At 42.3% G+C, this 13,989-nt stretch overlaps 1 protein-coding gene across 1 annotated transcript in view; it reads right to left on the bottom strand.

The window, feature by feature from the left end:
- TNN (tenascin N) overlaps positions 1 to 13,989 on the bottom strand; it is a gene marked incomplete at both ends in the record, with an annotated part of 53,285 nt that overhangs the window by 22,332 nt on the left and 16,964 nt on the right. Inside the window, 2 exons of the mRNA XM_081225315.1 lie at positions 2,998 to 3,261; positions 10,841 to 11,104. Of these exons, the coding sequence (XP_081081441.1) occupies positions 2,998 to 3,261; positions 10,841 to 11,104 (528 nt within the window). The remainder of the gene's footprint in view (positions 1 to 2,997; positions 3,262 to 10,840; positions 11,105 to 13,989) is intronic.

The raw sequence follows: 13,989 nt of genomic DNA, 5'->3' as shown, positions 1-13,989 counted from the left end.
AGACTCTGAGATCCAACTGTTTTCTTGTGTTAAAACCTAAACCTGTTTCCTCTGAATTTTGAGCCCTCCCACCTTCTCAAGGACTTTGTTCCCTTTCATCTACCCTCTCTTACCTGCATCATCAATCTCTCCTCCTCTACCATTATTCCCAGACAAACAAGCTCTAGATCTCTCATCCCCCTGCTCCCCATAACTGACAGGCTTCTCAGGAGAACCGTCTGCATATCTCAGTTTCACGCCTCTCCTCCCATTCACTCCTCAGCTCGATGAAGTTTGGCATTTTCTACAGCACACCACTACAACTGCTAGTCTAGGTCACCAACAACTCCACGTTGCCAAATCCTATGGACACTTGCCATCCTTGCCTTGCTCGACCTTTGAGCAGCATTTGTCAGAGCTGAGCCACTCCCTCTGTCTTGAAACACTCTCGGCTCTTGGCTTTCATGACTACACACTCCCCTGGGCTTCTCCTAACCCCTAACTCCTCCTCTTCAGCCTCCTTCATCAGCAACCTGAAAATGTCAGGGTGCCCAAGGTTTCCTCTCTTCCTCTCCCTCTACAGGTGATCTCACCCATGTCCACAGCTTTCAATACCAGCCAGATGCTCACAGCTCCCCAATATGTATCAACTCTGAGCCCTTGACTTGTATCTACAACAGCATAACCACCACAGTGCCTAGCATGTATTAGACACTCAATAAATATTTGTGGAATCAATAAATAAGTCACTCAATTAACCAAGGAATCTCATGAGTATCTCAAGCTCAAATATCTAAACATCTTAACGTTCCTCCTCAAACCTATTTATTGCTCAGAAGATGATGCCCCAATCTTCCATGTTACTCAAGTCAGAAACACAGGTCATACTTGGTCCCTCACTTTCTTCCTGTCCCACACCTCATCCATCAACAAATACTGTCATTTATGCCTCCAAAATATGTGCCCAGACATCCCCTTTTCTCATCCCTACTGCCATCACACTTGTCCAAATCATCACCACCTCTCCCCCGACTTTATTAAACTTCCCCCTTCTACCCTTATCATCTCTTCCATTTATTCTCCTCACTCTGGCGTGAATAACTGTTTAACAATGAATATCGCATCATGCCACTCTTCTTCTAATAAGTGTAGCACGCTCCCTCTTTGAAGCACCGTGTGGTCTTGTGTGATCTGACCCTTCCTCCTTCCCCCATCGTCTCATGCCACTTTCTCTCCCATCCTCAATGCTCCAGTGACACCAGCCTCCTTTCAGTTCTTCAACCATCTCATGTTGTTCCAGCTCAGGGCCATCACACATATTCTTCCCAAAACGGCTAGTTTTCCCCAATACATATTCTCCCCTTCCTCTGCAAGTACACTGCCCAACAGATCTCTCTGCAACGATGGGAATAGTCCATAATCTGCACTGCCCAATACAGTAGCAATTAGTCACATGTGGCTACTGACTATTGGAAATGTGGCTAGTATGACTGAGGGAATAATTTTTAAATTTTTGTTAATTAATTAAAATTTGGGGCTTCCCTGGTGGCGCACTGGTTGAGAGTCCCCCTGCCGATGCAGGAGACATGGGTTCGTGTCCCAGTCCGGGAAGATCCCACATGCCGTGGAGCGGCTGGGCCCGTGAGCCATGGCCACTGGGCCTGCGAGTCCGGAGCCTGTGCTCCGCAATGGGAGAGGCCACAACAGTGAGAGACCTGCATACCGCAAAAAAAAGAAAAAAAAAATTTAAAGAGCCACATGTAGCTAGTGGCCACTGTGTTGGGTGGGATAGTAAAACAGAATTGTAAGCTGGGCACGTGGCCCTCCAGCTAAAGACTTCATTTCCCAGCCCCCCTTGTATTGAGGTCTGGCACTGTGTCTTGGATCTGGCCGGTGGAATGTGAGAAGTGATGTGTGCAGTGCAGTCACGCTCTTCCCTTTCCATTACCCCTTTCCACTGGCTGGAGTAAGGATAGGTGATGACCATGTAGATACAGGCAACTCCCTAGGAATGGCTGAGCAACAATACGGAAGGAGCATAGGCCTCCTGTACCATGGAGCTACCCTATCAGCCTTGGTCCCTTACACTCTGACCATTCCACAAGAGAGAAATAAACTTCTTTCTTATTTAAGCCACTGTTATTTGGGTGTTTCTGTCAATGTGTATCTTAACTATTGCTCCCCCATTCCATCCTTGCCCTGTTATTCTCTACACCTACACCATGTTTATCTTGTTCATAGAACTTATTATAATTTATACTTATAAATGTGTTTGCTTGTTGATTGTCTTTCCCACTGGACTTCAAGAGAGTAGGAAGCGTATTTATTTTGTTCACTGCCGTAGCCCAGACCTGGCACTTATAAACGTTCATTAAAATTTAGCTACATGGGGCTTCCCTGGTGGCACAGTGGTTGAGAGTCTGCCTGCCGATGCACAGGCCACGGGTTCGTGCCCCGGTCAGGGAAGATCCCACATGCCGCGGAGCGGCTAGGCCCGTGAGCCACGGCCGCTGAGCCTGCGCGTCGGAGCCTATGCTCCGCAACGCGGGAGGCCAAAACAGTGAGAGGCCCACGTACCGCAATAAAAAAAAAAAAATTTAGCTACATGTTGAAATGAACACAGAGCTCCAGCTGCCAAGGGTAACACTTGTTCCTTTAAACTAAGCACCATATATTAAGTAAAAAATAAAATAGCTTGCCACAAAAAAGTACTTTAACCCAGTGTTTTTAAGAATTTTATATTGGCTTTACCTTATTCCCTATGATTTCCTATAACTGATTAAAAACACAGGCTTTGGAAAATAGTTTTAAGACATTCATGGAACTGCTCAGTACTGAACCCATTACTGTGCTTTGTTCTTTCTTTAGTGAACAGAGTTTTTTTTTACAGCAAACTCTCCTAAAATAGTCTACAGTCCTTGAGGTCATGGGCCACAAAAGCAGCAGTGCCATAATTCAACAGTAGTAGATCAGCCCACAGTAAGAACCCTAGTTTGCTTTTTTCTTCTCTCCCGTTACCTGTCTGGGCCATGGTGTCGGCCTTCCTGCTCTCCCGGTCCCCCTTCTGGGCCCACACGTGCACCGTGTACTCCACGCCCGGCCTCAGGCCCGTCAGGACGGCGCTGCTCTTCTCCTTGCCCACGGGAACCTCCCCGGAGTCTCTGTCAGCAGAGGTGTAGCGCACCAGGTACCTGTCAATCACGGCCTGCACCGGGTCCCAGGAGATGGTGGCCGTGTTCTCTGTCACCCGGTCAGTCACCAGGTTTTTGGGGCTGTCAATGTCTGAAAGGAAAATGAGGATCAATAAACACTGTTACTAGAGTGAGATCTTGTGGCCATGCTGTTTGGGCTAGGGCAGCTTCCTTTCCTTAGAATCTTCCTATCTCGCATGTCAGTTTTCAATTGTTTCATGGGTGTAGACCTCTTTCTACATCTGGACTTGTGGGTTTTCAAGGAGGCAGAACAGGACAGCAGAATGAGCAGTAGGACCAGAGTCAGAAGAGCTGTGGCCCTGGACAACTCTGCTGCCTCTGGCTGGGCTTCAGTTTCTTGATCTGTAAATCTGGACTTCAGGTTGGATGGACTCCAAGGTACCTTCGAGAACAAATGTTCCATGCATGCATCTCATTTCATAAATTACTAACTTGTTTTGTGAACCTGGGCAAGGCACTTCACTTCTCTGCATTCATAACATTGAGTTGTTAATAGTTATTGTACATATCTTTCTGAGTAGTTCTGAAAACCGAGACAAAAAATGTCATGTAGAAAGGGGCCTTGAGGGCTTCCCTGGTGGTGCAGTGGTTAAGAATCCGCCTGCCAATGCAGGGAACGCGGGTTTGAGCCCTGGTCCGGGAAGATCCCACATGCTGCAGAGCAACTAAGCCTGGGCGCCACAACTACTGAGTCCGCATGCCACAACTACTGAAGCCTGCGTGCCTAGAGCCCGTGCTCTGCTACAAGGGAAGCCACCGCAATGAGAAGCCTGCGCACCGCAACAAAGAGTAGCCTCCACTCGCCGCAACTAGAGAAAGCCCGTGCGCAGCAATGAAGCCCCAATGCAGCCAAAGATAAATAAACAAATAAATAAGAAGAAAGGGGCCTTGAAAATATTAAAATATCACAGTGCTTATAGAAAAAAAAGCAGGCGGAAATAATATTATTGTATACCCTGTAGAGATGGGTATTATGTGAGTTAATAACATGCCCCTTACGACAGCTCCGGGCACAGAGTGGATGTCCAATGACCATAAGCTATTTTAAATGATATCAGTTTGTTGATATTTTATGAATGTACAGGATTATGTTCCTCCATACTACACACAGGGAAGGTGTTTGAATATGTATTCACTAAGAAAATAATAGCGTTTCTTTGTTCCACATACAGGCATACCTCATTTTATTGTGCTTCTCTTTATTATGCATCAAAGATGTTGCACTTCTTACAAATTGAGTTTGTGGCAACCCTGTATCCAGCAAGTCTACTGGCACCATTCTGCATGTGCCAATAGCGTTTGCTCACTTTGTGTCTCTGTGTCACATTTTGGTAATTCTCATAATATTTCAAACTTTTTCATTATTATTTTATTTGTTATGGTAATCTGTGATCAGTGATCTTTGATGTTACTACAATTTGCTGAAGGTTTACATGATGATTAACATTTTTTAGCAATAAAATATTTTTAAATTAAGCTATATACTTTTTTAGACATAACACTATGGCACACTTAATAGATACAGTGCAATGTAAATGCAACTTTTATATGTACTGGGAAACAAAAAATTCATGTGACTTTCTATATTGTGATGTTCACTTTATTGTGTTCGTCTGGAACTGAACTCACAACATCTCTGAGGTATGCCTATAGTTCATTGAAAAAGCCATTACCCTAAGTTCCTATCACATATATGCAATGGTATGTTCAAGTGGGACTATTCTTATCTTGGTTTAGGCTGTGACCCCCAAGAAAATTGGTATTTACTTTCCAACCTGAGGGCCCACAGCCAAGGCAGGACCAACAGTTTTGTGGCCTTTGATTGACCAACCAATTCCAGACTACGAAAGAGGCTGGAGAGTACAAACAGGTGGGACTTAAAAGAGTGGATTTCTTTGGAGAGAGTTACACCGTGAGTCTCATGGGTGAGAGCCAAGCCTCGAATAAGCAGTTGCAATGGGATCCCTTACAGAGCTGCTTATATATACTCCAGAGCAAAAGTTCTCAACCAGGGGTGATCAGCAATGTCTGAAGATATTTTTGGTTCTCTCAGTTCAGTGTGGGATGGGGAGGCTCATGGCATCAAATGGGTGGAGGTCAGGGATGCTGCTAAACATCTTACAATGCACAAGACAGACCCCTGCAACAAAGAATTATCAACAGTGCCAAGGTTGAGAAACCATGCCCAAAGCTTGGGGAACACCGTGGGCTGGTGTCTGACATGTGCCTAAAATATCTGAGAGGTGAGAAAATAGCTGGCTGTGCTGCTGCAGAGCAACAAGAGGCTGCAGCATTGCAACAGACCCATACATCTGGTTGCATGGACAAAGGATGCATGTCTGTTCCCCATGGACCAGATGTGGGCCAAAGAAAGGAAAGCCCACCTGGGACTGTTTTAGAACTGTCCAAGAGGATCACCCAGAGGGGTGAGGTGGGGTCACCTCACCCCTCACCAGAGAAGGGCACTGGAGGGCACCCCCGGATGTATGGGCAGAGGGGAGTAGGAGACCAGTAGGAGACATGCATGTATCTACAGAATCACTACAGTGAAAGAGGACAGATGAGGTATCTCTGAAGAACACAAGGAAGTGTTCCGTGAAGGAAAAGTTAGTTTTAACCCTTGTTAGGCCCCATGACAGACCCAAGCCAGCTGTGACTATTACTGTCAAGCAAGATCCCTCACCTCTCCTCCTCCCGACACCGCTTACCTCCCACGTACCAAACATAAATGGGTCAGGAACTCGAGTTAGCACTCTGGAAGGACAGTGCTTAAAGAATGGACTGGAAATACAAGAGAAGCCGAGCACGCCCCCTTCAACAGCAGGCAGTTAGCCCACAAATGGTCCAAGCTGATGGAGAGGAGCAGGTTTAAAGTTACATAAAGTATGTACAATTACATGGATGTAGACATCTTAATTACTAAAATGATACATATTGGATGCTAAAAGGGACTAGACATTTGCTTAGTTTGAGCTAATAAAACATTATTATTTCTACATAAGACACTCATTTAAAGAGCAGAAACAAAAATAAGCACCACAGAAAGCCTTTATTTATTTATTTAACATCTTTATTGGAGTACAATTGCTTTGCAATGGTGTGTTAGTTTCTGCTGTATAACAAACCGAATCAGCCATACATATACATATATCCCCATATCTCCTCCCTCTTGCATCTCCCTCCCACCCTCCCTTTCCCATCCCTCTAGGTGGACACAAAGCACCGAGCTGATCTCCCTGTGCTATGTGGCTGCTTCCCACTAGTTATCTATTTTACATTTGGTAGTGTATATATATATCAATGTCACTCTCTCACTTCGTCCCAGTTTACCCTTCCCTCTCCCCGTGTCCTCAAGTCCATTCTCTAAATCTGCGCCTTTATTCCTGTCCTGGCCCGAGGTTCTTCAGAACCTTTTTTTTTTTTTGTAGATTCCATATATATGTGTTAGCATATGGTATTTGTTTTTCTCTTTCTGACTTACTTCATTCTGTATGACAGTCTATAGATCCATCCACCTCACTACAAATAACTCAATTTCATTTATTTTTATGGCTGAGTAATATTCCATTGTATATATGTGCCACATCTTGATCCATTCATCTGTCAATGGACACTTAGGTTGCTTCCATGTCTTGGCTATTGTAAATGGAGCTGCAGTGAACACTATGGTACATGATTCTTTTTGAATCATGGTTTTCTCAGGGTATATGCCTAGTAGTGGGATTGCTGGGTCATATGGTAGTTCTATTTTTAGTTTTTTAAGGAACCTCTATACTGTTCTCCATAGTGGCTGTATCAATTTACATTCCCACCAACTGTGCAAGAAGGTGCCCTTTTCTCCACACCCTCACCAGCATTTATTGTTTGTAGATTTTTGATGATGGCCATTCTGACCAGTGTGAGATGATACCTCATTGTAGTGTTGATTTGCATTTCTCTAATGATTAGTGATGTTCAGCATCTTTTCATGTGTTTTTTGGCAATCTGTATATCTTCTCTGGAGAAATGTCTATTTAGGTCTTCTGACCATTTTTGAATTTGTTTGTTTGTTTTTTGATTTGAGCTGCATGAGCTGCTTGTATATTTTGGAGATTAATCCTTTGTCCACTGCTTCATTTGCAAATATTTTCTTCCATTCTGAGGGTTGTCTTTTCATCTTACGGTGTCTTTTGCTCTGCAAAAGCTTTGAAGTTTCATTAGGTCCCATTTGTTTTTGTTTTTATTTCCATTTCTCTAGGTGGTGGGTCAAAAAGGATCTTGCTGTGATTTATGTCATAGAGTGTTCTGCCTGTTTTCCTCTAAGAGTTTTACAGTGTCTGCCCTTACATTTAGGTCTTTAATCCATTTTGAGTTTATTTTTGTGTATGGTGTTGGGGAATGTTCTAATTTCATTCTTTTCCATGTAGCTGTCCAGTTTTCCCAGCACCACTTATTGAAGAGGCTGTCTTTTCTCCATTGTATATTCTTGCCTCCTTTATCAAAGATAAGGTGACCATATGTACGTGGGTTTTTCTCTGGGCTTTCTATCCTGTTCCATTGATCTATATTTCTGTTTTTGTGCCAGTACCATACTGTCTTGATTACTGTAGCTTTGTAGTATAGTCTGAAGTCAGGGAGCCTGATTCCTCCAGCTCCGATTTTCGTTCTCAAGATTGCTTTGGCTATTCAGGGTCTTTTGTGTTTCCATATATATTTTGAAATTTTTTGTTCTAGTTCTGTGAAAAATGCCATTGGTAGTTTGATAGGGATTGCACTGAATCTCTAGATTGCTTTGGGTAGTATAGTCATTTTCACAAAATTGATTCTTCCAATCCAAGGACATGGTATATCTCTCCATCTGTTTGTATCATCTTTAATTTCTTTCATCAGTGTCTTATAGTTTTCTGCACACAGGTCTTTTGTCTCCTTAGGTAGGTTTATTCCTAGGTATTTTATTCTTTTTGTTGCAATGGTAAATGCGAGTGTTTCCTTAATTTCTCTTTCAGATTTTTCATCACTGAAAAATGATGAATGTGTATAGGACTGCAAGAGATTTCTGTGCATTAATTTTGTATCCTGCTACTTTACCAAATTCATTGATTAGCTCCAGTAGTTTTCTGGTAGCATGTTTAGGATTCTCTATGTGTAGTATCATGTCATCTGCAAACAATGACAGCTTTACTTCTTCTTTTCCTATTTGGATTCCTTTTATTTCTTTTTCTTCTATGATTGCTGTGGCTAAAACTTCCAAAACTATGTTGAATACTAGTGGTGAGAGTGGACAATCTTGTCTTGTTCCTGATCTTAGAGGAAATGGTTTCAGTTTTTCACCACTGAAATGATGTTGGCTATGGGTTTGTCATATATGACCTTTATTTTGTTGAGGTAAGTTCCCTCTATGCCTACTTTCTGGAGGGTTTTTATCATAAATGGGTGCTGAATTTTGTCGAAAGCTTTTTCTGCGTCTATTGAGATGATCATATGGTTTTTCTCCTTCAATTTGTTAATATGGTTTATCACATTGATTGATTTGTGTATATTGAAGAAACCTTGCATTCCTGGGATAAACCCCACTTGATCATGGTGTATGATCCTTTTAATGTGCTGTTGGATTCTGTTTGCTAGTATTCTATTGAGGATTTTTGCATCTATGTTCATCAATTATTGGCCTGTAGTTTTCTTTCTTTGTGACATCTTTGTCTGGTTTTGGTATCAGGGTGGTGGTGGCCTCATAGAATGAGTTTGGGAGTGTTCCTCCCTCTACTATATCTTGGAAGAGTTTGAGAAGGATAGGTGTTAGCTCTTCTCTAAATATTTGATAGAATTTACCTGTGAAGCCATCTGGTCCTGGGTTTTTGTTTGTTGGAAGATTTTTAATCACAGTCTCAATTTCAGTGCTTGTGATTGGTCTGTTTATATTTTCTATTTCTTCCTGGTTCAGTCTTGGAAGGTTGTGCTTTTCTAGGGATTTGTCCATTTCTTCCAGGTTGTCCATTTTAGTAAGCTTTAGGTGCTTGTAGTAAGCTCTCATGATCCTTTGTATTTCTTCAGTGTCTGTCAGTTGTTACTTCTTTTTCATTTCTAATTTTATTGATTTGAGTCTTCTCCCTTTTTTTCTTGACGAGCCTGGCTAATGATTTATCAATTTTGTTTATCTTCTCAAAGAACCAGCTTTTAGTTTTATTGATCTTTGCTATTGTTTCCTTCATTTCTTTTTTTTTCCAATCTGATCTTTATGATTTCTTTCCTTCTACTAACTTTGGGGTTTTTTTCTTCTTCTTTTTCTAATTCTTTAGGTGTAAGGTTATATTTATTTGAGATGTTTCTTGTTTCTTGAGGTAGGACTGTATTGCTATAAACTTCCCTCTTAGAACTTCTTTTGCTGCATCCTATAGGTTTTGGGTTGTTGTGTTTTCATTGTCATTTGTTTCTAGGTATTTATTAATTTCCTCTTTGATTTCTTCAGTGATCTCTTGGTTATTAAGTAGTGTATTGTGTAGCCTCCATGTGTTTGTATTTCTTACAGATCTTTTCCTGTAATTGATATCTAGTCTCATAGTGTTGTGGTCGGAAAAGATACTTGATACGATTTCAATTTTCTTAAATTTACCAAGGCTTGATTTGTGACCCAAGATATGATCTATTCTGGAGAATGTTCCATGAGCACTTGAGAAGAAAGTGTATTCTGTTGTTTTTGGATGGAATGTGCTATAAATATCAATTAAGTCCATCTTGTTTAATGTATCACTTAAAGTTTGTGTTTCCTTATTTATTTTCATTTTGGATTATCTGTTTATTGGTGAAAGTGGGATGTTAAAGTCCCCTACTGATTGTGTTACTGTCGATTTCCCCTTTTATGGCTGTTAGCATTTGCCTTATGTATTGAGGTGCTCCTATGTTGGGTGCATAAACATTTACAATTGTTATATCATCTTCTTGGATTGATCCCTTGATCATTATGTAGTGTCCTTCTTTGTCTCTTGGAATAGTCTTTATTTTAAAGTCTATTTTGTCTGATATGAGAATTGCTACTCCAGCTTTCTCTTGATTTCCATTTGCATGGAATATCTTTTTCCATCCCCTCACTTTCAGTCTGTATGTGTCCCTAGGTCTGAAGTGGGTCTCTTGTAGACAGCATATATACGGGTCTTGTTTTTGTATCCATCCAGCCCATCTATGTCTTTTGGTTGGAGCATTTAATCCATTTACATTTAAGGTAGTTATCTATATGTATGTTCCTATTACCATTTTCTTAATTGTTTTGGGTTTGTTATCGTAGGTCTTTCACAGAAAGGATTTAAACCAGTGAGGAGTGAAGAAAATTTGGTTTTGGAGCAACCATCCCTCAGCATGTGCTTTCTTCATATTTATCCTTTATGAAGGGGAAGGCTTTAGGCATTAATAACAAAGCAGGTGCACAGGCAGAGAACAAAGGACAATGAGCAATAATGTCAATGTTTAAAGACCAAGCTTTGGTCTTTAACCAAACAGGACAAGCTATGCATTCTAAGAGAAGCCATTCAATGGAAGAAAGGGGTACACAATTTACTATGCAAGGATACCAGCCTGCTCATCCTTGAGCCTCCCTTTCAGCCAAGGTCAGAGAAGGAAAACCAACCTAGACAGACATCAGCTTAGCAGTGACACAGTGATGATGCATGTTCCATTACCTGTCAGGGCCGTGGTGTCAGCCTCCCTGCTCTCCTGGTCCCCCTTCTGGGCCCACACGTGCACCGTGTACTCCACGCCCGGCCTCAGGCCCGTCAGGACGGTGCTGCTCTTCTCCTTCCCCACGGGAACCTCCCCGGAGTCTCCATCAGCAGAGGTGTAGCGCACCAGGTACCTGTCAATCACAGCCTGCACTGGGTCCCAGGAGACTGTGGCCATGTTCTCTGTCACCCCATCAGTCACCAGGTTTTGGGGGCTGTCAATTTCTTTAAGAGAGAAGAAGGAGTGTATCATTTGCCAACTCTGTAATTCGTGAAAGGCCAGCACACAAACAACCAAAATGATGACCTCAACAAATTTCAGAGTCTGTTATATGCCAATGGTTTGGATAACTTAAGGGTTTAATTAAGCAAGTGGTCTGAAATTTCCAAGAATGAGCTATTTGCATTCAGACGAAGCCAATATTCAGTCTCAACTCTATAAACTTTTTCCACAAGTTGCCTTTGGATAAAAAGAATTCATCTTCATATACAAATTTCTCCTTTACCCTGGGTTTACATAATATACTCTTTTAGTTCCTGGCTCCTTGTATCTGAAAGCAATTATACTTCAATAAATCTGTGCATCTGCTCTAATATTTTCTTTTGGAAGAAAAATATCCCAGAAGTAGGACCTGTCAGTTCTTTCCATATAAAACATTATGTCTGAGGCCAGAGAAATGGGAGACTTTTAAAGTGAAGGTATTTGAGGTCTAGGCTGATAAAAATAATCCTACTTGTAGAATCTGTCTGGGTTTCTAGGCAGTTAAACTGGGTTGAAATGTGGGCTACACTATTTCCTGGTTACTAACTCTGGACAAACTGTATAGCTTAAGTCTTGGTCTCCTCATCTCTACAAAGAAGGAACTATCAGTACCTACTTCTGGGTTATGGTGAATAGTACATGAGATATTGCACAGTAAGTGCTGAAAGATGAGCTCTTTTTTATTACTAATGTCACTTGAGGTATGAAATATCACTTTCTCCTCAAAAATATAAACCCTTAAAAAGTCAGCAAAACAAGGAATTGGGTGCAATGATTAGCATGCCCTTATGATCTTGTTTCAAAAACCACCTCCTTGAAAAACTGAGCTTTCTGTGATAGCAGCTGCATTTCAAACCTGTGCACCATCACTTGCCAGCTCGGCCAGGCCAGCTCAGTGGGATACACAGCCAAGGCAGGCCCTGCTAGAAGGAGCACAGGACACCTGACATGAAAGACACACAGACAGCTGACATGAAAGGACAAACAAATTACCCTGGGATTCTATGCTGGCTTCAACGCCCCAGCCTCATCTTTCCCTACTCTACCCCCTCACAGACCTACCTACCATAAACACCACTAAAGATGACATTATTAACATAAGTGCATATTAAGACATGGCAGAAAACCAACCTGTCATATTCCCACACCTTCGGTCTCTGCATATGCTGCTCCCACTGCTAACAGCTGCACATCCTTCTAGATTCCGTTCAGGGGTCACCTATTCCTATAGGCTGCCATGACCCGTTACTCCCACTTTTTTTCAGGTTCCCATACTTCCAGTGTTATTTGTTTGCTCTGGAACATAACTCACTGCACTTTGTCTTTTTCACTTGTCTCCTCTACCCACAGGATTGTGAATGCCATATGAGCACAAACTGTGCTTTTACCTTTGTACCCCCAGAGCCTACATCTGCGCCTGACACCCCCAGAAATACCACACCCCAGTGGCTCCCCGTGATCTGTGGTGCTTTACTTGCACCATGTCCACCTGTGAAAGGGGAAGCCTCTCCTCCATTCCAACTTCCACTGTCTTAAAAAGGTTGACCCACATGCTCTTTCTTTTCACAGCACTCAAAATCCTAGTGAATGGAGGGCTGTGTGTAATATAAACCAGGAGCTGGTAATCTAGAGCTCATGGGCCAAATCTGACCCACTGCCTATTTTTATAAGTCAAGTTTTATTGGAACACAGTCATGCTAGTTCATTTCCATACTGTCTATGGCTGTTTTCTCATTTCAATGGCAGATTGAGCGGTTGCAACAGAGACTGTATGGTCCCCAAAGCTGAAAATATTTACTACCTGGCCTTTTACAGAAGGTTTCCTGACCTCGACTTTAAACAAACTAGGTCTCACCATCCTTACTGTCAACTTCTCCTTCCCCTGGAGGAGACAAGGCCCATCTGGCCCCAGGAGGCTATGCAACACAAAGTGATTCAAGGCCAAATGCAGATTAATATTTCTGTGCACTGAATCAACATTTTGTCCCCCCACAAAAATTTATACGTTGAAGCCCTAACCTCCAACTTGATGGTATTTGGAAGTGGAATCTTTGGGAGGTAATTAGGTTTAGAAGAGGTCATCAGGATGGGGGCCCCCACAATGGGATTAGTGCCTTCCTAAGAAGAAGAGGAGACCAGAACTTCCTCTCTCCACCATGTAAGGAAGAAGGTGGCCGTCTGTAAGCCAAGAAGAGAGCTCTCACCAATAAATGAACCAACTGGCACCCAGATCATGGGACTTTCCAGGCTCCAGAACTGCTGAAAATAAATTTCTGTTATTTAAGCCACCCAGTCTATGGTATTTTGCTATAGCAGCCTGAACAGACTAAGACACATTTTAAGAAATAAACATGACTATCATTTATGTAGCACTCTCTATGTCAGGCACTTACATGAATTAACTCATGTAACCCTCACACTAACCCAGTGATGTAGACATTCATATGCCCCATTTTACAGACAAGAATCTGAGGAACAGAGGTGAAGCAACTTGCCCCAAATCACTCAGCTAGTAAATGGTAGAGCTGAGATTAAAACTTGGACAGTCAAGCTTCTGAAACCATATTCCTAACCAATCATCAGCTTCTCTGAGAGTCTCTACACTAAGTGTCCACAACAAAGGCCAATCAATAAGTGAATTGTTTTCTATGATTCCTGTCAAGTGTTGGGAAACTCAAGTAGACTCCAGAATTAGGCTTCTCTGAACTCAGGGACAGTGCCAGAGGAGGTTTTAAGCAGAAGGAATGTCTGGGATACACCCCCATGTAGCCTCAGGACACCCGCAGGCCCCAGCCGAGCAGAACAACTGGATGGAGTAAGGGAGCCCTCACAGTTTCTGAAAGCTTCA

Source organism: Mesoplodon bidens, assembly GCF_964165515.1.
Source record: "Mesoplodon bidens genome assembly, chromosome: 2".
In the NCBI taxonomy this organism is placed as follows: domain Eukaryota; kingdom Metazoa; phylum Chordata; class Mammalia; order Artiodactyla; family Ziphiidae; genus Mesoplodon; species Mesoplodon bidens.
Note: the sequence above shows the minus strand (reverse complement) of the source record. Positions and strands in the feature narration are given on the sequence as shown.